This window comes from Sphaeramia orbicularis, chromosome 12, assembly GCF_902148855.1.
Source record: "Sphaeramia orbicularis chromosome 12, fSphaOr1.1, whole genome shotgun sequence".
Taxonomy (NCBI): domain Eukaryota; kingdom Metazoa; phylum Chordata; class Actinopteri; order Kurtiformes; family Apogonidae; genus Sphaeramia; species Sphaeramia orbicularis.
The window spans coordinates 56,397,935-56,424,397 of NC_043968.1; the positions used below are offsets into that span (position 1 = coordinate 56,397,935).

Below are 26,463 nucleotides of genomic sequence, written 5' to 3' on the forward strand. Positions count from 1 at the left end.
TAATACACACAAAGAAAAAAAAAAAAATCACAGCCAGAAGCAGAAACATTTAATTTGAATCAGGAGTTTAAAGTGTGGATGAAAGAAATTGTTAGAAGTGACAAACCAGTTTTCAAACAGTTTTACCGTCCTTCTTCCAAGCCTTTGTACAGTCTGTTGACGTCTCGTCTCATCCTCCAGCGGTCCGTTACATCGAGACGGATCCGGCCAACAGAGACCGCCGAACGCCCATCGTCAAGCTCAAACAGGGCTTCGAGCCGCCCACGTTCACCGGCTGGTTCCTGGGCTGGGACCACGACTACTGGACCACGGACCCCCTGGAGCGGGCCATGGCCGAACTGTCACTGTGAGCGCCGCCCGACGAGCCCCTCCCACCGTCGATCCACACCCCAGCTCTATCAGCCCTGACCTTTGACCCCGCTGCTCTGCTGCGAGAACTGAGCTCCGATTATAGACTTTTCCAACTGCCAATAATATCTGTTTTGGTTTTTTTTACCTTTTTTCTTTTGTTTTTAACAGGTACAAGTCAGAGAAGCCATGTTTGATTTCACGTTGTCCCTTTACCGATACAGATAGAGGCAGATCTCAGAAACATGAGCTTCATGTTGGTTTTTGCACTAAACAGTCTGCTCTGACATTTACTGAAGCCAGTTTTCTTTGTTTTTATATTTTGACAATAAAACCCGTTCACTAGTGAAAAGAAATGAAGTTAATCTAGAGTGAGAGCGTGTAGCGCCTTGGCCTATTGAAACGACAACTCACTGCCAAAAACACATCACCTTTACAAGCAATACAACTGATGCCTTAATAGCTGTTCCTTCACTTCCGTAAACCTGTTTTTGTTACTGTTCCAGTTTAAAGATGCCTTTATAAAGTGAGTTCACCTTCACGTATGTATTTATTATTTTAAAGATGCCATAGATATGATGCCCAGGATGCCTGCGTGATGTTGCCGTGGCCAACGTTTTACAGGAAACTGACGCTTTGCTGCTTTATGAACTAGTTTGACACTTTCTGAGGTTTCCCTCTGCCTTGCTTCCATTTCAATAAAACCCAATGTAAAAACACAACTGCTGTACTGTGTGTATTTGGATCTGAACTGGAAAAAAAAAAGCCAAAAGAAAGTAATTGTTGATACTGTCTTTATTTTATATATATGAAGAATTGTCAAGATAAAATCATATCAAACATTAGCAAACTGTATAAACAAAATACATACCAATATTCTATCATCAACCAAAGGCGAAAAAAAAAATCCTGTTTTTAGATTTCCTCAAAAGCTTAAATATAGAATTATATTGGATATTTTTCTCAAATGTCATGTCTTAACTGGTCCATTTTAGGAAAAGACTACATTTGTACAACAGTATTTCTCATGTTTTTGGGACTGATGCTCATGGGAAATCTGAGACATTACAATGGCTTTTTGTTGACATTTTCATCTCTAATGAACATATATATCATCAGCAACTGTAGCAAAATAACCCCATACAACCTTAGATAAATGACATTGAGACCATTTACATGACCATAAAAATCCGATGAGAGTAATTGTAATATTCATGAGCGGAAGAAAACAGGAAGTTTGATTCTACCATCACTAGCTATGTATGTATTTAAAAAGAAATCCAATACTAGAACGAAATGTCTAAACCAGGGGTTTTTGATTATCACATTTCTGACGTGCATGTAAACACGTCTGATCTGATTATACCAATTAACTGATCACTCCCAGTTAATGAATTTATATAATCATGTAAACAGGTCAGTAACAGTCTCTATATTTCATAAACCTGAACCCCCAGCTTTAAACCAAACTGCAATAAAATTTATCCAACTCATGTTCATAGAGATAATATATATATGTGTATATATTCATATATAGTAACACTTACATATCAGATATGAACCAGACACTGTAACAATAACCACCTACGTTACATTGACCAACACTCCTGACAGTTACATGTCAAAAAGGAGGAAAAACAGAATGACTACGTGACAGTTTCCACAAAGATTAGTACAAAGACATTTAACTATTAGCTTTGTTAGTGTATGTGATAAAATACTGCGGTTTAAAAGAGTTCTGTTCTTTCAAGATGCTGCATAGAGATGTGAGATTAGACTAAAATATATATATACGATGGTAGTGCATTAAGGCTTAAGGCTGAAAGATTTGTTTCACTCACAGTCCGTTGAGGTGGAAAAAAATAACACAGCATACAACAACAACAACAACAGCACCCGTTGCCCTGAACGAACATGGAGCTGTACAATGTGAGGCCGGGTGTGAACGACAGCATCCCCGTCACATAAAGACCAAATAAATCCAGCCTCAATGACCAGTAACAAAAACAAACAGTTCTGTCATCTTCTAAACAATAGCGATCAGAACGGAAAAGGACAAGATGTCTGTGTGTTTAACGGAGAGGAAAAGTGTGTGTTTGTGTACGATCTATTGTCTGGGTAGCGCTGCGGCTGCTTGATATATCCTGAAGAGCTATTTTAACATTGGTGCATTCCTCTGGCGCTGGCTGGTTCCACAACTGTTCACAATAATGCAGCTGCTGCGAAGTGGGAGGAGCTGCTTCAGTTCTCATAAGAGAAAAAAAAAAGCCTTAACAAACAGTACAAGGCTGAGTCTGTATTTTTGCATTTGGTCTTCAGTTTCAGTTTTATTTATTCCTATAATAAGATTTGTTTACTTATATTGGCACAGATCTGATTCCATATGGTTGAATCATCAATACAGCTTATTAAAGCTTAAAAATTGTGTTGACAAAAGTGTACAAATGCCAAAAACATCTTCCAAAATGTTGTAAATTCAGTGCAGTACACTAAAAACTACAAGCTTTTAGATTTTGAGGCAATTTTGGCACAATATACTGATGTTTTTACAGTCATCTAGAACAATGAGACACTGAGTTTAATACTAGCTTATTTTTCATGGCAAATGCAACTCACAGCTAATGTTTAATGAAGATTCATGAACGTTGTAACGGAAAAACAAATCTAGCAGCTCCTCCCACTTCCCACCTCTCTGCACTGAGTCAGTGCACCACATGTACATATACTAAAACAAATCTACAGCAGCAATTTGTTTTCATCTCCCAAAAGTCATTCAGCTAAATAACGGTTTCATATTTGAACCTTCAGGGTTACGACAAACATTTAGAATGAAAACATGCACTGGCGCAAAGACACCCTAGGGTAAGAAGCGATTTAATGTTTATGCACAGCTAGAAATAAAACATGTCTTGTGGACATATTGGATATAAAATGACGATGTTACTAAAATGATGGCAGTGGTTGCAGTGATGTAATTATATTCAGACATATGTAATGTATCGTGGTGTGTTAAAGGCCCACAGATATAAACCAAAGATGAGAAGAGTTCTGTACAAATAGGGTTTGTGTAACAGGTTAAAAAGTCGCCACCATGTCGCTCAAGAACAGTGAGAACATTTTACAAAATACTCACTGGGTAATAATACTAATGTGTGTTAAGTAATGTGGGCTGGTTTAGATTCTCCTTCTCATCTCATGTTTATATAATCTCCGCTAAGGCCACGTATCCAACAGGCACTTGTTTGTAACAGATGATGGGAGGTTTTGGGCCTAAACAGAATTAAAAACTCAAAGTTGAGGTTAAAAGCTAAATAAACTGCTGCACTATGGCTTAGTCCAGTGAGCGCCTGTTTTGGTCAGTGCTGAGTAAACACATAAACTGAACCGAGTGGATTTAGCACTGGCTTTGGCTCGACTCGGCAGAGAGTCCTCTGATTGGCTGCTCAGTCCAATTAGTCAGTGACCAAATAGAACTGAAAACAGAAACGCCAAGACTGATTCTTCTCGTCTGGTACTTTTAGAACATTTTAGAGTGATTTCATGTAATAAAGGCAAACACTGACTTGTGATCAGTTATTTTGCTTTACGTATATTTTGGTTGAGTATCAGATTTGGGTTTTTAATGTAGATATGGAGGTGTCACCTTACACAGACTCAAAATGTCAACACATGTTGGACGGTGTTGGTTTCAGTATTTATTAAGTGTGACTGTTAATATAAGATTTGATAAGAGGTGTGTTGTCACTCATTGTGTGAAAAGAATAATGTCTAAATATGTGTCTGTGTTTTACTGGCGCACACTGTGTGTAGTACGTTCCGATGTAGGTTACGATGCATTTCCAGACTCGTCCTCCTCATTGTTTGATGAAGGCCTGCATCATGTCCAGTGGCAGCGGGAAGATGATGGTGGAGTTCTTCTCGGCGGCGATGGTGTTGAGGGTCTGGAGGTAACGCAGCTGAAGGGCTGACGGAGACTCTGCGATCACCAGGGATGCCTCCTTCAAAGCCCGGGAGGCGTTCATCTCTCCCTCTGCGGCAATCACCTTTAGATGAAAACACGACAAAGGAAAAAACAGGATGAGTGGATGGAGAAGCTCAGCGTGGACCAGACAGAAGGCTTTTCAGTTCCAAAAGAGAGTCTTCCCTTAGATACACGATTCTAAAACCATTTAACCCTCACTCATCTGTACCCCTGAGGATCCAGTCATTTACTCAAGCAGGTCATTCCGAATCTTTGGATCATTATTGGAAAGTAAAATATCATTTAGAATCAGACCAAATATCAATATATTCAACTTCAATCCTATTCATGATATTGACGAGGCTTTGTGGAATAAGTAGGTTACCTTAATATGGACTACATCAGTCCAGTTCCGAGGTCTCTACACTGGCTCCCTGTCTCTCAGAGAAAAGAGTTTAAAATTCTCTTGCTAGCATATAAAGCACTGAATGGTTTAGGCCCGAAATACATCAGAGCCCTTCTAGTCCAGTTTGAACCAACCAGACCACTCAGGTGGTCTGGTGCAGGTCTGCTCTGTGTTCCAAAAGTCCGAACTAAACATGGAGAATCACTGTTCAGATTCTATGCTCCGTATATCTGGAACAAACTACCAGAAAATATCAGGTCTGCTGAGAGTCTGAGTTCTTTTAAGTCAAGGTTAAAGACTCACCTGTTCACTGCTGCCTTTGACTAAAAGGCTTTTGACTTTTTAAATTTTATATTCTCTTTCAAAACTTTGTACTGCAACTCTTACCTTAATACTTGCTGTTTTTAATCACCTTTTACATGTTTCTTTTATAATGTTTTAAATGTGTTTCTTTTTCCCTGTATTTCAATGTCCTGTGTGAAGCACCTTGAATTACCTTGTTGCTGAAATGTGTTATACAAATAAACTTGCCTTGCCTTAATATACATTTAGGTGCTGTTTATTTGCACAAAGTAGGCTGCAGAATTACTGTAATTAAAGCTGGCAGCACTACAAATTATTTCATCAACTCAAATGCGTCATAGAATGAAAACCAACTACTGAGTCTGTAAAATCCCACAAACTATTTCTATTCATGTATAAAAAGAGAACAGTGGGTTTTTTTTTGCTACCTGCTCATTGATTATGCAGTTCAACATGTAGTATTTAATCATGCGTACGCACTATGCTGGGTTACTGATGTTACAAATAACAGGTTTGAGCTTTTTAGCCACCTCACCCTGATCTGAAGGGGAATTTTTTTTCTGGGCTCATAATGATATTAAATGTACAGATTTATGTAAACACTGTAGGGTCTGGTCTGTCACCTGTAATCCATTCTATAAACTGTCAAATTTTTTTTTTTTTTTTTTTACAGCCCATTTTAATCTGTGCTCTCTCATCACATAAATGACATTTGATTCAGGGCTGTTCATCTTCACTCAGTTTGCTGATCCGTTCTGTGAAAACATAAAAACGTAAACACAGAACGAGGTGAGCAGAGACTCACATCTGAACAAGTTGGAATTTAATCCAAGCATTTAGGCAGATGATTTCTGGGGAACAAGGCAAATACTCAGAGTGAGAGATAATGTTTGCACTCTTTATTTTGTTCCTTTTGGAGATGGAGGAAGCAGCTTGTGGTCATTTCTGTTGTTCTGCAGGATGTAAACAGGAAACGGTTAAACTGACTCACTGTTTGTCTTCACACACTGTTGTTTCCGGAAACTCTAGATACAGCAGTAAAAACTTTCTTATGAAACCGTGTGATGATGGTTTGAAAGTCAATAGCCAGATGCAAAATGTGGGGGTCTGAGACTCCTCAACAGCCAACAAGATAGCAAAATGGAAACACGTCAGAATGACCATGACATAGATTAGCCAAACTAGGCCTGTAATAGTACACAAAATTTTCGGTTTGGTATGTTTTCGGTTATGAAAGCCACGGTTCGGTTTTTTTCAGTTCGGTACGGGAAGAAAGAAAACCCCTCAAAATGTCTTTAATGCATTTATGAATTTTTGAACATTTTTCCCAAAATTTTTGGAGACAATAGAAGATAAAAAACAGGAATTCTGCTGCTATAAATCAAATAGAAAATAAAATAAATATTACTAAATGTATTTTAAACATTAGTATTGCACTTTTCCCTGAAAGGTAGTTTTGAACAAACAACAAAAATCTAATCACAGTTCTGTCAGTTCACACTCTGCAGAAAAATAAAAAAATTCCACATGAAGTGCAATATTAACAAGAGGGCAAACTCATATTCTCTTTTAACAAACTGAAGAGCTATATTGACAACAAAATTAACCAAATTATTTATTTTAGGATAGTGAACAAACTTTTTAGGCCACTTTGTATACTTGTGTCTGTGTGTGCAGGGTGCAATTTGTCAGAAACACGGGGGGGGGGGGTTATCGGAACCAAAGGGGGATGCGGTCCATAAATAACGTAACTAACGCTGGCGTGAAACAAAAGTGAAACTTTACATACTTTGCATGTTGTACAGCGTGTGTGTGTGTGTGTAAGAGAGAGACAGACAGACAGAGCTAGTGTGTTTTAGAACTACCGTAGTTCATAGGGGCCAAACAGCGTCCGTCTTATTAATGTCTCTTTCCTCGTTGTTGTCTTTCACCGGGACCTGAACTGATCCAAACAGGACTGTAATGATGGTGGAGGGTCTTCAGTCTCTTCCTTCCAGGTTGACATCATAGTTGACATCATATTTGTTGTTTTTTTTAACCTTATATCAGCTGCTATTTCATATTTCGGGTCGTTGTGCGCTAGTTCCATATGTCCATGTGAAACTGGCTCGGATTTAAAGTTCCGCATTGAACGACGTCTTTTGTTCCTTTTTCTCAACATACTGTGCCGTTTCGGTACAGCTGTGTACCGTACCGAAACGGTTCGGTTCGGTATGTGTACCGTTACAGGCCTATGCCAAATGGTAGTATTAGTTGGAGGTCCTGCACTGAGAAAGTGTAAAGGCCTCTTTTCTACATTCCTATTCAGTAAAACAAATCAAGCTTTCCCACATTGTTATAACATTACAACTGCAAAGACAAATGACAGAAATTACAAGTGCAATGCTTGTTTTTCTCTGACAACGATCATCATTGTTTGATGGAAGTGACCTCCTCTTCGTTCACTTCGTTCAGAAAAACCCTGATATCCATGTACATAAATGTGGAGAAGCTGGGGCTCATAATTAATAACACGAAAAAGATACAGAACAAAACTTGCTAAAAATCCACTTTAAATTTACATTATATCTCCTTAAGACACAGGAAAGTAAAATTTTGGGTTTTCTACATTAAATAATTGTCTTGATTGGAAACAGCGTAATCAACTAGTTTTTTTCTGTTCAATTACATTACATTTCTAAAAAAAAAAAGTTTAATGAAATGTCCTTTGTAGTAAACAGTGATTTTGTTTTAGTAAAGCTGTGAAACTCTACCCTAGAGAGGACAACATGCATTGCTGGGTCTCAAGAGGATATAGAAAGTTTTGATGCTCTTTATATTGGTGATATATTAATTTCGTACGCCTACGCCTTATACTAGTGGAGGACATCCTGTATTTCACAATTTGTCAGATTTCTCACACTCTCCTCCTTTGAGCTGAGTCCTGAGGAGGCAGAGCGCCTTACCTTGGCTCTGGCCTCGCGGCTGGCCTCAGCCTCGGCGGCCATGGCTCTCTGGAGCTGAAGGGGCAGCTTGACGTCTTTGATCTCCACACGCTCCACCTTGATCCCCCAGTCGTCTGTAGCATCATCCAGAGTGGACTGAGGACGGAGAGACCAGAGATCAGCCGGTGTTAACATCAACTCCTACTGCTCACAAACAGGCTGGACGGTCACAGCGCCACTCACCTCATCTCACCTGAGCTTACCTGCCTGGTTTAGAGAATTCCTGAAGCCTCAATTCAACAACTTTTTTTTACAAGTGTACTTATTACTGCATCCACTACCTTCTATTCACCACAGATTCAGGGGATTTTAACAACAAAAAGAAAAACTCTCTGTATCTTGTAGCTTTCAGACTTGTCCACCAGATGGAGCTCTGCATTCTACTTTGAATATAAGGAATTACAATTTATCCCAAAGGGTTTAAGGCTAAAAATAAATGTTAATCAAATTGTGGGAAACCACAGATGCACATAAAGTAAACAACCACCACTTTCAGTCCTAAAACCTCTGACTGGAGCAGCGAAGTCTCAGTGCTGCAGCCATTTTAACCCCTGACTCTTATAGTATGTTTAATATTGTCCACAAGCATTCAGAGCAGAGCTAGAACTGATTACATGAGGTTTACTTCTATAGAACAAATGCTTAAGAGGAATGTTTTGTGGTCACAATCAACAGCTGCTGTGTTCATCACAGCTGCTGTGTTCCTGCTGCATTAAATGACATCAGACAAAGCATCCTGCTGTGAAAACTCAAATCAATCTCGTGAGCTGGTGCCCCCTCACTACTCAGTGTGTCTGGAAATGTCACTGTTTGCGTTTATTGATTTGATGAGGGCTGTCAGCGAAGCACACAGGAATCATGGTTACTTTGCAGGTCAGTCACTACATTAAACCTGTACGACGGCTCTGACAGATTCCACCTGTGAGATGTTCAAAGACATGTCGTCAACTAAAACAAACTATAATTCAACAGCCCTCGTTACCAGATGATGGCAGCAATGTGCACATTTTCCAAGTTACCTAAAACTTCACACATGTCCAGTTCTAATTGATGTTTTTTTAATTTTATGTCTCAATGTACTCTGAAATAAAAGTGGAAAACAAAAGTAAAAAATGAATGTTTTTGTTTAGTAAAATTAAATCTCAGTTTGGACACATGAATGGGGCCACATTTTGCAGTAGTAACAGCCGTACACTCTGTGCATCGTGTTGTGTTCTCAGAAACGGACCACTTCCTGTCAGAGTTCCAAAGAGCTTCACTCTTAGTGATTTTAATGCCTTTAATTGCCTTTATATCCCCATTATGACAGCATTATCCTCCTTCCCACAGATCAGTACTTTCCAAATAATGCTTCTGTTCTAACAGACTGCTTTTATACAAACAGAGGATGTGAGGGGATTGTTCGCATCAACTTTCAAAGCCTCATTTACTTTTAACTGCTGCAGAGAAGATCCCTACTTTGTTTTTCTGTTTTGGGTAAAATAATCTTTTTTTTTTAACCTTCAACGCTTACCCTTTTACTGTAAATTACTAGACTAAGAGTGGTTTTCTGCACAAGTTACATTACTGTCCTTAAGAGTGTAAATTAACATGTACTATATGCACATACTGGCAAAAAAAAAAGAACCCAATTTATTCACTATGTGCTGCTATTGGGCCAGATCGTGTTGACTTTGCCAATATTAGATGAAAGTAGTGCCAACAGAAACACATTTAACCTACTACGTCTGGAACAAACGCCATGTTAGCCAACACACACCACACTGCAACACACTAGCTCAATGTGCACTAGGGATACAATGGTACGAATTATCCACCATTCGGTATGTATTGTGGTTCTTGACTCAGTTCACGGCTCAGTACGGTTTGGATGCAGAGGCTGGCTGGAGCCATGGAAACATAACTGGGAGCTGATGGAGAGCCTTAAGGCTCATTTATGTTCCTTTATGTAAGTAAATAGGTTCATCCGTTTCTAACATTGTCATGTGTCACTGCCTTCATACTTCCATGCATCCTGTATGTTGGAATCAATCCACCAGATGGCACCACTCTTAATTACCATACTGGCCGAATGCCACGACAGAAAGTAAAGTTTTTTGAGAAGAAGAAGAAATTCAATAATAACGAACATGGTGATGACAGAGGAGGTTTTACTAATGTGGATACTAATGTTAATATTGAGAGGGGTAGTTGGAAGGGCTGTGCTCCGTGTCTGGCTCGAGCAGGGGTTTGCCGCGTCCGGCCCGGGCTGGTTTCTCTGCTTCAGGGTCCGCCATGTAATGCTGTAGCCAGGCTCCGCGTCCGGCTCCAACCAATGACAGTACAATTCCTTAAGTCAGCTGTCTTGCAAAGCTCTAATATAAACGCAAGTTGTCCAGAAATGTCATTTGAAAATGACAAACAAGCTGTACCATGGTACATGCTTGTACCAAACCGTGAGGGGTGTACTGAACGGTACGACGTGTATAATACACATAACAAAACAGGGAAAAATGCAGATTTTGAGTGAGACCTTGGGTGGAAAAGTGCTTTTAATGCGGTCTGTATAATGGAAGTAAGTTGATGGTTTTTATGTGAAAAATGCTGTACATGAGTTGGTTTGTGGTTGGTTTCAATGTGATGTTATGTAAGAATGTTTACTTCTTCACTTCACACCAGTAATGTTTTGCCTGCCTTTCCTTATCTTGTGTTTTTTGGTTTGTCAGGTGGCAGTGATCGATGTCAGCCAAAACATACCTTACCCAGGCGGGACGAAAAAAGTGATACACACAATATTTAGTTGGAATGCTGTGGCATCGTTTATGCTACATAGAGCTTAGGCAATGTCAAAGAAAAATGTCACATACAGTATTTCTACATTTCCATCCATAGCTGCATTAATAATTATCAGTCTTGAAAACATGGTGGAGATTCAGACTGCTGTGCAAAGTCTTCTCCATCACATCCCAAAGATCCTTAATGTGGTTTAGGTGTGGACTCTGATGTCCAATCCATGTGTAAAATAATGTCTCAACAGTCAATCTGGACATCTGGACTCAGACCACATGACCTTATTCCACTAAAAAACACAGTCCAATCTTTGGGCTCCCTAAAAACTGATGGCTGTTTAAAAAATGAGAAGCTTCTCACTGCATCAGTTGAAGGGTTAAAGGGTTAAAGAACTGAACTGAAACATATAAATCACTGAGTAAGTATTTGCTCAGTCAAATCCAGGTGGTAAGTTTTTTGGACAGCCTGTGTATTTAACAGGTTCAAAAGAAATCTTTGTGAGAATGACTGTTAATGCCCAGATCTTAAGACTAGAATCTAAACACACCTCACACTACATGGTTTTATCTCCAACTGTACAATCTGACTGGAACAGACTGGATCCAGCTGAGCCAATGAGTCGTCACATCCAAATCAGTCTCAGAATGGGCCTGACAGTCGGTGCCCAGCCTTTAACACCTTTTAAACCAAATTAAACAGTCACTGTCAACAAGCAGAACATTATCAAACTCCTTCCTGATCATTGGCAAACCTAACACAGGCGTGTCTGCATAAATATTTAATCATTTACAGTAGCTCAGCATAAAGCACAAGTAAAAGTTTAATGTGTGAATAAATTATTGAATTCAAAGGCCAAACAGCAGCTGTGCTCTAAATGGACCTGGGTTTAGCTGAGGTTTGCTTACAGATGCACATTAAAGTGCCGTTTGTTAGTCTGACACTGACACACACAGTTCAGGTGACAGTTGCATTATGCAGTTGGCAAACCTGCCTCTAAGCAAGGTGGCACTTTAATCCTCCGTTCTGTTTTCTGTTGGATTCCCTTACTGTCTACATCTATTTTTACTCTGACTACACAGTCTGTTTGCAACACAATGCCTTATGTCCATTTTAAGGGCTCAGATGTTCAACATTTCCTTCTCTCACCGGTCTTCAGATTACAGTGGAGGAGCACATTTTGTCTGATAACAGCCATCAGACACAAAACTCAGAGGCCAATTGAACAACTGCATTGATGGCATCAGCTGTGCATAAAATTAGACTATGAGGCACCAAGCTCAGACCTCTGGTTTATAACTGATTTTATGTGTTTTCATTTCAAGAATTTGCTCCAATGTTTGTGTGGTTGTTTTAAGTCATGAGGGGAAGTCATGAGATTAACCTATTTTAGCATGATTTAGCAGATAGTATTTTATAAACACCAACAGATTATTATTGTATTAGACGGAGATACTACGCATGTACTGACCTTTTGGATAGAGCTACCACTGCTTCTGAGTCCTGAATTTAGTCTGAAGAGGACAGATTTATGACAGTTTCATAGAAATACCAGATTAATATGTAACCTATTGTTGACCAGCAGCATTTCAATTTTTCTGCTGAATTCATGTGGTCTGAATGTCAAAGTGAAACAATTTAATGAGATAAATCAAGTCGTATTTAAATTTCAACTTTAAGTGTTCAATGTTGATGCATACTTAAAATGCGGTATTTGATGCTGACATACTGAATCCTGACAAAAGTTCAGTTTATAATAATGTGACAAATAATACAAATCAATATAATCATGCGCTTTATGTGTAGCCTGTGTTCATAACATTTTGCTCATTGTCTGATAAAAGATGACTGTCTCATGTTGAGGATAAACAGTAGCCTGTATCCACATTTATTTTGCTTAAAATATTTAGAAATTGTTCCCGTTTGGTTTTTTTTCTAAGGTTTCTTCCTATTCTCTACTTATGCGATTATATTGTTGACATTTCACTGTCGCTGCGATAGACATTTCCAGACCACCTGATCTCCTTTTACCTTGGCTGATTCATTGTTCTGTGGTTTGTGGTTTGTAAAGTATATATGATCAGGCCATCTCACAATTTTAGCTTGTGATCAATCTGAATTTGTCATACAATCAGCAGGATTGTATAAATTGTATCATAACAAAAACTGCTGCCAAAACTTTCCTACTCTGCTGTCATTCATTTAAATTTCATGCTTAAATTACAGTACTTTGCACATAAGCATTGCAATAACCAATGGATTTATAGAATTACTGTTCAGTCGGTTCATAGTAAAACTAGCACCTGTCCACTGTAAATGTTTGGTTTTAGTCTGCATTACTTTTCAGAGTTTGTGTAATCTGTTATTTTGTTGCTGAAGACGAAATAATAAAATGAAATTATGAAGAATTACTGTAAATTCATCATCTATGAGTCAGATTTACACAAATACTTTAGTGTTAAGCGTGTGACAACAATTCAGATTAATTATAAACTCACATTAGACAGACACAGTCTAGATGATCAATGGAAACACTCCATCTGTATGAACAGGGAAAAAAAGTGGACTAGTGTTGACTTCATCTAAACCAGTGTTTCTCAACCTTTTTGAGCAAACGTCCCTTTACGCGATCATGACCCACCTAACACCTGCCCCCTGACAGTCACAGACTGCTATCCGTGCTTTCACAATCATGGACTGCTTACCCCCCCCCCCACACACACACACACACACACATACACACACTTTGACAATCAAGGATCATGACCACCCCCCACCCCCCCAGCTCTGACAGATTGTTTCCAGTGACTTTCATGTTTCTTGGTAGCAGCACCCCAGTACATTGCAGAGGTAGTGCCTCCCCCTCACGACCTGGCTGGAGGTGGAGGTGGTGTGATGTCAGACTTTACCATCGAAAACCAGGGGAGGGGGGGGGGCACAGAAATTCCCCATTTCAGTCTCAGCACCCCCTTCTCAGCCCCCATTAAGAGAGACTGATCTAGACATTATAAATACTGTAACATTGATCTACAGTGATGCAAAAATGTAGTTTCCAATTTCCACAACAAAAAGCATCCCACAGCTTAAACCTACAACCCCCCCCAAAAAACATATTAAAGTATGGTTACAACTCACCTCAGCATTTCCGCTGGTAAAATCCATGCCACCGCAACAAAACATTTCATACAAAAAAAAATCATCACTGTCGCATTAGACTTATTATACATATGTAGAATAGACAAATGTCCTTCCCTCTCAAACGAAAGTTTGCGAAGCTTCAAGAGGTAGGGAAAAGAACAATTAGCATAAAGTTTCACTTTCACTTCTGTGGGGGGGCATGGACTGCACTGTCCCATGCCCCCATAGTATTATAAGTAGGACAGAAATTAACAAACATGCACGGCTACCAACTGAAACACACACTCCTACACCTCACCCATCCGCCCCCGGCCGAACCGTGCGCGTGCCCCCCATTACACCGCCACACCAACAGATCAATTCCACAGGAAACACTGCACCTACATTTTTTAAGAGGTGATAAAATTCTGATACAGGTCATGAATGATGATTCTAAAAATTATCATATGATCTTTAGGCCTGATTGATTGCCCAGCCCTAGTAACACAGCAGTGAACAACACCCGCTATCAGACAGGAGATGAGGGCAGTGTCATGATACCATGATACTGGCATTAGTTTCACTGAAGCGAGTAACTCACACTGAGACCTCTGGACAACAGTTAGTGATATGGATGTTGGCTGCCAGCCATATTCTACAACAGACAAACTGAAACGCTGAACCTCTATACAACAGCCTGCAATCAGCAGTGGCGATTGTTATTTTAGTAAACAGTATCTGACCTGCACCTAGTCACTCTGATGTCTGTCTCTTTTTACTGGAGCTTGTGCACAGACACACAAACCCGTGTTCCTCCTATTGTGGTGCGTTATTAGGTGCTCTTGTTACCGGTTAATCATTGCTGCCTCCACCTGACCGAGTGTGACCATAAACAGAATAGAAGATTGACTTACGGTGCAGTTTTGTGAGCTTGAACCTGTAGGCCCCAGTGACCCCCTCCCTGCCTGAGTGTAACACTAGCACATCACCGCGGCTGTCCACAGTAGATTGTGTTCTCTACCTGCATGCTGTGTGCAATCTCCTCACGGTCAGAAAGGATCTCAGCAAGGTTCTTGGTACCCAGGACGTTCCTCAGGGTGGTCTGAGCCAGTAGCCGAGTAGCAGCGTCTGCATTGGTGATGTTAGCCACAGCCAGAGTAGCATTCTGGACCCGGTAGTACACCACACCATCTACACTCACTGTCACTGAGTCTTTGGTCAAAACCTGAAAGCAGGGGAAAAAAAAGAAATTCAACAAAGACAAGACGAAATAACAGAAAGAAAAAAAACCCTACTGAATTAAAAGGGTAAAAAGTGTTAAAAGGATGTCTGTTGAGTACGTGTCGAATTTGTCTTCTGAATTTCTGGGAAAATGACAAAGTATCTGTTCAATAAAAATGAAAGTGTGTGTGTCATACCTCCTGCGGTGGGATGTCGAAGGTGATGGTGCGCATGTCCACATTAATAAAGCTGTCAGTGCACGGCACGATGAAGAACAAGCCTGTGGAATCACACGAATGCAAATAGTTTTAACAAAGACTAAAGCCACAGTAAACACAATAATGAGGAAGCTTCTGCACAAATGTTTGAAAACACCGGGATGAATGAAATTCTGGCAGGAGGCCAAGGCAAGCTCTCTTTCTAAGACTGCAGCTGTGCTGACAGCAAGGCAAAGCTGTGGATATTTGCAGCTTTCAGACGCCTGTTTCAACTCATAATGATTGAATTAGTGCATTAAAGTACACTGGGCATGTGCCTGAGTAAAACAGACATGTGCTAGGTGTGCAAACATTTAGCAGACATTAATGCCACAACAGTTAGAGACTAGTGAGCTCCACTTCCTGTCAGGATATTGTGCTCTTAAACGGGAGATCACAACCATCTGTTCAGGTGGAGACAACAGCAGACTCCTCATGCTGTTTGCAAAACGACATTTTCCAGCGTTCTTAACACGTTGAGGCCTCAGTTGTTCTCACTAAAAAGCCTGTAAAAATCTCTTTAAAAAGCCACACGATGCAGTGGAAAATTCCACTGATGAGCCTCCTTAAAAAAAGCTTTGTTCAGCTGTAAACATCTCAGCTCACAGCACAAAAAGGCTTGTGCAGACTCAAAACGTTCACTGCATGACAAACTATCCCCACAAGCCTGTTTTAAACTAAACACATCAATATAAAGTCACAAGTCACATATTGAATACGTTGCAGACTGAGAAGAATCCAAATTACGAGGGTGAAAGTACTTGGCATTATGGGAGACCAAATCTGATTTGGAGTTTGGCACTGCCTCTTCGAGTACCTCAGGAATGTGGGACAGAGTGGCAAAGAGCTATTATTACCATACTATCACAAACAAGGTCCTGTGGCTCTCTGAGGAGTCACATTTCAGAATTTTGTTAGGACGCCGCCTGGTTTTTAGATCCAATAAAACAAGAAATCAAAGACCAAGAGACAGTGATGTACAAGATGTATGCAAATTGTTCCTCAGGGGACTCTGCATTTTTATTTTAGCATATGCACTGCCTTTTAAAACAGAAATCACATCGCAAAGTACTCTATCAAAACAAGGCACTCAAACTGGAGCAGACACAGACAGATGACAATTTAAAGGAAAAATCAACATGTATCTTAGTAAGATGTTGGTCCTGATCAGTCTTAATGCACTCTGGTATTGAGTCAATAGGTCTAAACTCTACTGGGGGAAAAGACCCTCTATCCAAAAGACAATCCTTCTGTTGTGTTTTGAGGATGGTGCATGTTGAATCAATGAGGCCAAAATCTGGTGACCACAGCAGTCATACACTATGGACAGTCAGCTTTTCCATTCTGTATTTAAGTAAAGATCATGGACTGGGGGCAGCGGACTAGGAATGTAACATTTAGAGATTTTGATGCCACAATTATTGCCAGAGAAATAATTGCAGATTCACAATTACTACGGTCCGTGCCGCACATACCTCACAATGGGTATGCATAGACCATACGACCATATGTCCCTTGGCAAACTGAAAGTGAAACTTAACATGCGTTACTAATTCCTCTACATCTCCCACTGTTGTGAAGCTCATTTACCTTTTCCCTGCCTCCTGAAACTTTACTAAATTTCATTTGAGGGAGCAGGACGTTTGTTTAAGGGGGTATTGCCCCCCCACCCCCACCCGCACCCACCACTCCTAGAGCCGGTCCTGTTCCACATGCACATGAGACTATTTTATGCAGTTTGCCTTGTGATCAAACAGAATGTGTTTACTGCATCAATTCACAAGTTAATCCCAAAGCTTGTATGACAGTTTGAACTACTGGACAAGAATGGGCTTACTGTACCAAAGCTATGCAGCCAGACTGTTGTGAATGGGTTGCTCAATGGTAGCCTGAAGCTGCGCAGATGATGGTAGCAAACTCTAGGGAAATGAAAGTGAGCCCGCATCAAAAATATATTTATGGTCAAGGCAATTCAGAAATATGTCCACCCCTGCGACAGACAGTCAGCTTGTTCCTTCAGTGTGATTTTCATTTGTGGAATGTTGAATGCATTGCTTCTGTAATGTTGCTTTCATTCCATGCGGGAAGCGCATATTGGTGTGTCTTTGGTTCCGCTCTTAATCTACTGTACTTTATGAGACGGTTTTTGGCCGCTTTCACGATTAATTAACTGTGATGTTTAAAATTGCAATTAATCATAACACCATGACATTGTTACAACCCTACAGTGGACTGAGAAAAAGAGCCGAAGTACAGATCTGAATCATCATCTGCATAAAAAGGAGGGCAGGCACCATGGGAGAACGGTGTTATGTTTCGATAAATTGTAATCTGTGCTACCTGGATTATCTGAAAAAATATGCAATTAATTTTTAAAAAAATGCTAAAGAAATAGATAGCAGCTAACCTACAGGGGGAAAGACACAAAAGGGGGAGCAGATATTGTGAGTGAGATACAAAATGATTAAGAGGCAGTCTTCTTTTCTACATACCAATTTCATTGCAATAGCATAAAACATTCTGATATGATTTTTTTCTGGGGTTTGTCTGTGCAATCTGGGCACCAGGGGATTTTGTATATATTATGAGACATTTTAGCATAATCCAAGAAGCTGCAGCTCATGCGATTTGGATATTGCACTTGGCTATATTGTGACAATATTTTGAGTATTGCCAAGTTTCCAGCCCTGTTGAAAATGTCAGATTTCCAGGACCTCCTAACCCTGACAGCAGATGATCAAAATGTCCATTGTTATTGTTTTGAAAGCAACAAGTATATGCCTATATTTCTGATGTATATGTTCAACTGACTCTGCTTTGTTTGGTTTAGTGTAAAGAGGAAAAGCCGACACAGTGATCTTAAAAGAGAAAAATGTTGGATCTCTGTTCAGAAAGTACTTATGATTCACATTATCTTCATTCTTATCAAATTTTTCAGTGAACCCTCCCAGACAATGGATAGTGGAGACCACTCCCATCAGGTTTTTCCTTTAATTTGTCTCAATATTCTAAGACTCAGTAAATGGCTACAGGATCAATCACTGAGGCCATGTTCCACTCAATTTTGGAAAGGAAATAGCTGAATAAAGTGAAGTAACTGCATGTCACATCATCTGCCACATGTGATGTACATGTGTGGAAGATTATTGGACTCTTAATCCAGTCACGTCTCATCTGAGTGCAACAGATATCACCATCATCCAAACCCTGTAGTGTATGTATCACTGATGTCAGCCTGGAGATCCTCTGTCCTGCTAATGTATGATCAGTGGAAGCAAAAATTAAAAGCTTTGAGTGGTCAGAGCAGCCAGTTAGAGCTGCCGGAAAGAGTCATTAATCATGAATCTAACAGAGTCCATTAAAGGCAAGAGCAGCAGGGCTCTCATTGTTGTTTACAGCAGAGATGCCACTCCACAGAGAATCAGAGTCCAAATTGGACAATGACAAACCAGTAATCACTTTCCACCAGCTCTGTGTGCTTTAGATCCTGTTCTAGAGACACACTGGTAGTTTAGCTACAGGTCTCCAACAGAGTCAGAGAAATGTGACAGAAACAGTAAAATAAATCTACACAGTAAATTTCATTATTAGAGGATTATCACATCACAGCTCCATGCCTCTGTGAAACAATAAAGGTGCAGCTAACAACCATGTCTGTCCACATCAGACTGTATCTAAAGATGAACAGGACGAGCTTCCCAGATGTTCAACAAAAACACCACCCCTCCCCCTGGTGGCTGCCCGCAGTGCACGTCATGAATCCCACCCTCTCCAATTCAGACAATTAGACATTAGACAAATTAAAAACTCATAAAATAAATATGTTCCAAGGGTCATTTCCGACTCTAAATGTAGATTGTCACATTTTGAACAGTAGTGACAAATTAAAGGCATCACGTTTACACTGAAACGTATGATTCCAATAAAAAATGGAGTCTATTTTTACAGATGAGTGATTCAGAGCTGATGATGATGATGCAACATTAGCTGAACCTCAATATCACAAGCCAGAGAGTTTTTAGTGACTTGTGAGAGAACAGAAGACACTCTGTCCTGCTGTAAAATGGGGAGAGGATGTACAGAGGGTGGACTCCTAAAATTCCATTCAACAAAAACAAAATGAAAATAGGCCTGGATTCACAAAACTAAGGAAAGGATGAACACATATGACATGACACCACCTCAGTTCATCCAATCACATATTTGTGTGAAATGATCAAATGAATTCATGAGTTTAGGCCAAAAACATGATTTATGAGGACACAGTGAACCTAACTTCTAATCTTCAATCAACAATTTAGGATTAGTTTGTCTCTGACTCCACATGCACATCTGTGCTAAATCCGGAGAAATTTCTTCAAGGTGTTGAAATTTTGTGATCAAGAGAAAAAAGCCACTGCTCTTGTCTTGTAGGTCTTCTAAAATGCATTTCAGCCAAAGAAGAACTACAACAGACAGAGCCAATAAACAGCAGGCTGCTTGTAGAAACCCCAGCAGTGAGGATCATGGGTAATGTACGACCTAGAGTCAGTATTTAGAGGCAAGGTTTTCTCACATATCTGAAGTGAAACTGGAAAATCCAGGTTATGTTCCAGGAGTAAAGAACCTATATTCAAAACTCCGCATTAGTAACAGATCACTGGTGTATATGGGTCAGTTAATTTTCTTAGCATTGCTTGCTAGTATTAAAAAATATCTCCTGTTTGTGATACAGCTGGTTTAATCTTAAGTTAGTTTTTTAAGATAAATGAATGACTTGTGTCAGTGGAGGTGAACTTACATGAACTTTTCCATCTATACATTATACAAAGCTGTTGTGATAAATACTTAAACGAACTTTAAATTAAATACATGTCTATGTGACATGATTTTCTGTTTTAATCTACAGGTGATAAACTTGATGTGGTAGAGCCAAAACAGTCCATTCTAACTAGAAGCTATTTTTTAGTCTGTCCAGAACAAACCTCTTTATTAAGGTTCAAAGAGGAGGAAAAAATAACACTGTTAACTTCCTCCTCTACTAAGTGCTGATAAAGTCAGGTTGCTTAGGTCAGAGAAACACAAGGACATGAACTTGCCATAAGCATATTATATCATCCAACAGTGACTGCTGCACTGTAACAAAGTGTATGCACTTGTATTTAGGAGGTCCTTCATTATATTTATGATATAAAACAGGCACCCACTCTTCCTCACTCCTACGTCATCATAGTGCTGAGCATAGACCTCACAACTGACAGTGGCTGTTTATGTCAGTCATTTGTTATCATAGTTTCTGCTGTGTGACATTCAATCATCTCCAGAGCCAAAAAACAGAAAACATTTACAGCATAAGGCTCGAGAGGAAGCAATGTATTTATAAGCTGTGGGCAGAATACAATGACCTTTTAGATATACAGAAATCTAAAAGGAAAACACAGAACGTTATATAATTCTAGCCCTGTGGTTGCACTGTTTATCCTCCAGACTCTAAACCAAATGGACCTGTTGTTTATTTAAAGCTGTGGGAGACTTTCATGACCAATTTTTCATCAAATCTGTAAACCCCAGTCATAGCCTAAGTATCACGATTCTGTGAGTCTTTCTGTGATTACTCACCTGAATCTCTACCCTAACGGTGAACAATTTCCAAGTGCCATCCACCTTAAACAAACCGTGTGTTGCAGATTCACAATTACGACAAAATTCCGAAGATGCCCGAGTGACCTACTGTCTCTGTCTGTAAACACATGGTTTGTTTATGGTGGATGGCACTTCGAAATTGTTCACCGTAATGCAAGAGATTCAGGTAAGTAATAACAGAAAGACTTACAGATTTGTGATACTTAGGCTATGATTGGGGTTTTACAGATCTGATGAAAAATTGGTCACTACAGTCTCCCACACCTTTAAAATATACTGCCAAATGGAGCACCCGGGACAGTAAGAGAGACCTTAAGCCAAGAAGAAGTGATTCAGATGACATTCAGGTCAGATGCAGCCAGAAATAGGGTTTATCTGTGACCGGACATGTTTAACAGAGGGTGTGGATGATTTATGTAAGAATACAGGGAAGAATACAGCGACTAGTTACTGACCTGGTCCTTTGGCTCCTCCCCTCAAGATGCGGCCAAGGCGAAAGATAATGGCTCGCTCGTACTCCTTCACAATCTGTGTACAAAGACAAACCACAGTGACAGTATTAATAAAAGTCTTTTTGGCCTCTTGTTTGACATTTTATTGACAGCCCTATCTAGTTACCATTTCAACTGAGGCTGGCTTCTAATTAAGCAAATACAAAAGGCTGACTCAGCAGGTGCACCTGAAGAATGGTAAACACACTATGCAGGGGGAAAAGTATGAAGCAAAAACTACAAGAGATAGTTTAAGAAACAGTCAATAATTTAATCAGCTAACTAGGCAGTTAGGTGGAAAATATACAGGAGGAAACCAGTGCCTGACCTTAATACACATCCATATGGACAGAGGCAGAGTAACCAACACAAGCAGGAGGGAGAACAGAACCAACAGCCAACCACAAAGGCCGAGCTCATTGTCTGTGTTCTCCAAAGCTGAGGAGAAAAGCAAAAATCAAAGCATATGGTCAGGATTATCTGGAGGTGATATGTTCATAGACTCAGCTTCCATTTTTACTTAAAACCTGCTGAAAACAAAAAGCAGCCTAAAAAAACACCCTGGAATAAAGCTAATACAGTACATCTTACATCTCTGGACTATTTGCGTTCTTTTCACTGATGGAAATGTCCCAATGATGCAGTGTAGGTCCATTAGAAAGTCACAAGGAACCATGATTTAATTGCAGGGCTGATGCATTAGACTGTATTAGAATGAACCAGGGAATCCAACAAAACTGAATATGAAAATAAGTATGAACATTACATGTCATTCTTGTTATGTAAATAAAGCAACTTAATTCATCAAGGACCAAGCATGTCTAATAGTCAAAAAAATCATGCAGCAGATCCGATGTCCACGCCATGCTAAACTGAAAGGTTAAACAGGATTATCATGTACACACTGCTCCTTGGGGATCTGAGGTCTGATCACTGGCAGCAGCATCCACCCTGTCTGCAGCATTTAGTTTAGGCAAATATTTCAATAACTGATTATAACATGCACATGTGTTGTGAAAGAGGCTCATACCTTCAGCCTCATGAAAGGCATGTTTACTGGAACCTACAGACAAAGTTAGATGTCAAAAAATATCTAAACACTGAACAGTATTCATTAATCAATAAGTCAGTCTATAAAGGATTCACATCATCCAGTGGATTAACATAATGCCATGATGACAAAAACTTGGATTAGGGATAGTGAAAGGCAATAATGTCTACATCCATAAAATGATGCAGGAATACAGGTAATTCTGAAATCTACTTTTACATGTGTGAAATCTTACTTTTGTTTGTAAACATACTGTGTTTAGACAGGATTTATCCGGACTACAGTGCTTAAAAGAGTCTTAATAACCATCAAAACACAGGGAGACATGTTTAATCTGCTAGAAATAAATGTAACAAGTGAAAAAGTAAGCTGAGCTGACTAGTACACATGCCTGGTTGCACAACACTTTGCCCCCCCGCTCACCCTGCCAACCCAGGGATTCATTTTGAGTTATAACTTTCAATTAATTGTTTTCAAAACTTCTCAAAAATTTGTAAGAAAAAAAAAAGTTTGTTAAATTTGAAAAGAATCAAGTGTATAGTGTCCAAGCAATCAATTGGACAAACTGTCTAAGCTGAAATTAAAAAAAAAAAAAAAAATTAATTCAGCCATTCAAACTGCACTGCACCTCTCCAGGTGGTAGGGCTGCATGATTCTGGCCAAAAATAAAATCCCGATTTTTTTGCTCTAAAAACTCCATTATCGATTTCTGGGTAAAACTACAAAAGACAACAGAAGTTGAAATGTCGTTTTTGTGTGCAGCCCGCAATGCAATGCACTGCTCCCACTCAGGTGTGTGATGATGCTTGAGGTGCTGAAATTAGTCGGTTGTGCTGCTGTCTTTGACAAATACCGCCTTCAGGTAGAATCTGCAGTAAGGAATGGTTTGGTCTTCATCAAAAACTTTGAAGCCATCCCAATTCCACACAACCAGCTTGCTCTTGCTATTTTTAGCCATGAACTTCTCACTCTCCGTGGCAAAAACACCATTTGTGTCCTGGTGTGTGGAGACCAGAGACTGTGGAGACTGCTCTCACAGCCTGTAGGAAGAACCTACGGTAGCCCAGAGACATGAGAGAGATGAAATTCGATTTGACAATTACCCTTTTTTAAAGATTGTTCTAATTAAATTTAATTAAATAGTTTGATTTCAATTTAAAATTGATTGATCATGCAGCCCTACCTGGTGGTACAGAACGTGTGTAAAATTAGAAAAGAATTGGGTAAATTGTGTCTGAGAAATAGGTTGGACAAAATTTCAAAATTTTAATTTTCAAAAATTTCAAAAATCCCGGACAGATGGACACCCTCTGGGGTGGATGGGGTATAAAATGTAAAAGGCAGTGGCTTTGGATACGGAACTGTATGGAAAGACTAGGAATATGGCATACTTCTACTTAGCTAATTAGTATCATGTGTCCCTGTAAATTCCATATGAATAAGAACGATTTTTACTCGTATGGCAGAAATTCCGTACAGAGTATACATTTTTTAAAAATACTGAATTGCCCAAACCCTATTGCCTGACCCTAACCCAGTTAGAGATCTCATACCTGCTGATAGCTGTTAATCACTTCTGCCGTAGTCTTGTGTTTCCATACTCCTAGCCTTCGGCTTAGTGATGGGAAGTCCAATTCAATTTACTAACTTGATTCTTTTGGTTTGTTCATCTGTTGTGAATTGATTTCGAATCAATTTCCATCCCCAACTTAAAGGTGGGGTGTGAGATCTTAGAAAAATGGTTTGAGCAAGCTACATTTTGAAAATACTCAATTCAAAAGTCCAAACCCCTTTCTTCAGACATCCCCCAGAAGCCACGCCTCCAGAGTTCTGGCACGTGCAATGCTTGTTCCCAGGGGTTCACGAGCGCTGCACAGCAACAGTTTGCTGGCTGAGGCTCTGGCTCCATCCCCAGCTCCGAACCCGGCTGAGGCTCCGTCCCCGGCTCGGACTCCGACGCCGGCTACAGCCCCGACTCCGGCTGACGCTCCGGCTCCGGCTCCGGCTCCGACCCCAGCTCTGTTCACACCCCAACTGAGGCTCCCACTCGCAGATCCGTGCATACCTCATTCAGTCTCCTCCAACACCTACACTCTTACAGAACAGGCCCAGTTCATACCTATCTGGCTAACATTACATTTACTAGTGATTTATGTTAGTGATAAAACGGTTTGCCGGTGAACTTTCCATCCTAATATAACCAATATAGCCAAGCTCTGGCTTCACTTCCTCCACAATCACTTCAAGCCTGTGGTACTATTCATGCTCTAAGAGGGGTATGTGCAGAGGGGGGAGGGACAAATGGTAGTTGAGTTTGATAGACATATAACCGTTCAATCATTTCGAGTGGGTGCTCAACATAATTGGATGGTGTTTTTTCAGTCCTGTCTGTTCCACAGGTGACTAAATTTTTTTTAAAATTTTTGTTAGAGCATTTAATTAATTAGTTGTTATCAGGGTGTGAAGGGGATTTTAAGCAATACAGTTAAAAAAAAAAAAAAAAAAAAAAAAAAAAAAAGCTCCAGGAAAACATCTCAGACCCCACCTTTAATGACTGATTCTGACTAGTTTATGTGATAATAAACAAAATATTAGCAAAGTGATGCTGAATCGATGCAACTCGTTCACTTAAATGTATCGATTCTTTTGAACGATTCGTCATCAGTACTTGGGGTATTTCTGTACTGCACCACACCCCTTACCACTACGAATGTAAAAAGACTGAGTGAACTGTCCCATCTGAAAATGGGGTTAGGTTTGCCTTACATGTACCTATAAGTAAACACCTACTGTGTCCTTACAACACTTTCATTATCAATACCAAAACACATAACTGACTCTAACCTGATCGTAAGGTCACCTCAGCGGAGTTTACATTAGCTACCGTTAAGTAGATTAGCTAAACGAACCATTGTTTTTTAGCTATCTTCAAATTAGCACAGTGGTGCATCATCTGTGGGAGGAATAAACCAATAAAATGCTACCGAAGAGAGTCAACAGATAATTTCAGCTCGAGCCAGTCTAATTTACTTAGGTTGCCATTAGATTTTTCTTCATTTTTCCCACTGTTCGGACTAAGACGTTGCTGTTTAGCTAGTTAAGCGTCACTAGCTAACAGTTGAGCATGCTGATCAGCGTTAGCCCATGTAAACTACAGATAATATTCATATATCTACAATAAGTGAATTCATTCCACGTTAATATGTAAAATGAAGTAACACTATGTAACTGCAACATGCTAAACGTCAAATAAGCCACGGTATTAACCTCGTGTGTGTTCTGCCAAACTGAGCAGACAGAGTTTGAAGTTAAGGTTCATAAACTGACTCGTTACCTGACTGACGTTCGCGTCTTTTTGCTGCTCTCATCTCATCGGTCTCCATAATTGAATGAAAGGCAGTAGATGTAGATGATGGAGGCTAAAACTGGATGTGCGCGGTGGTCAGGGCTTCTGTGTGTTTACTAATAATGGCCCTTCCAGTAAACGATGAAACGCTGCTGTGTCTGGGTGTGTGTCGCCCGGAGCTCTGTCTGCCAGGACACGTGACGCAGGTTTATGACCCACTGACACATAGAAAACACATGTACGTTCTGTTCAAAATACAAACACTTATTCATTCAGTCTGTCTTTCTTTTTGGACCCAGCTTTCAAGTTACATCTCTTACAAATTAACCATTATCACTGAAATTGCAGATGAGATGTAATTCCACATTTGGACCACATAGATTCTAACAAATTATTTGTAATCAATCTTTTTATTTCATTAGGGACATTTCACATTCTCAAACACAAATTATTGAGAAAAGTTCCTAACTTTAATATTTTCATTTGTGAAAATGTATTTTAATACACTATTCCTAAAAAACTAAAAAAAAAAAAAAAAAAGAGCAACACATTTTGTACATTGTCTGTTGTCTGTAATGTTTGACTGTATT

General features: G+C 39.7%; 2 protein-coding genes across 5 annotated transcripts in view; one reads left to right on the forward strand and one right to left on the reverse strand.

Moving 5' to 3' along the window:
• gsna (gelsolin a) overlaps positions 1-1,070 on the forward strand; it is a 45,270-nt gene extending 44,200 nt beyond the window's left edge. For all 3 annotated transcript variants that reach the window (XM_030149659.1, XM_030149661.1, XM_030149660.1), the window contains one exon: positions 181-1,070. In XM_030149659.1, the coding sequence (XP_030005519.1) occupies positions 181-350 (170 nt within the window). In that variant the 3' untranslated portion in view covers positions 351-1,070. The remainder of the gene's footprint in view (positions 1-180) is intronic.
• Positions 1,071-1,125: 55 nt separating this feature from the next.
• Positions 1,126-26,047, reverse strand: stom (stomatin). Of its 2 annotated transcripts, XM_030149678.1 has the most exons (8): positions 25,862-26,047; positions 22,507-22,539; positions 21,805-21,914; positions 21,441-21,513; positions 15,304-15,386; positions 14,907-15,110; positions 7,964-8,098; positions 1,126-4,391 (listed from the first exon to the last, which is right to left on the reverse strand). In XM_030149678.1, the coding sequence occupies exons 1-8, from the start codon at positions 25,908-25,910 to the stop codon at positions 4,203-4,205; spliced, it is 876 nt and encodes a 291-aa protein (XP_030005538.1). In that variant the 5' UTR covers positions 25,911-26,047; the 3' UTR covers positions 1,126-4,202. The 2 variants fall into 2 exon arrangements, with proteins under 2 accessions (XP_030005538.1, XP_030005539.1); XM_030149679.1 differs by lacking the exon at positions 22,507-22,539 and having other exon boundaries at positions 25,862-26,045.
• Positions 26,048-26,463: the final 416 nt, after the last annotated feature.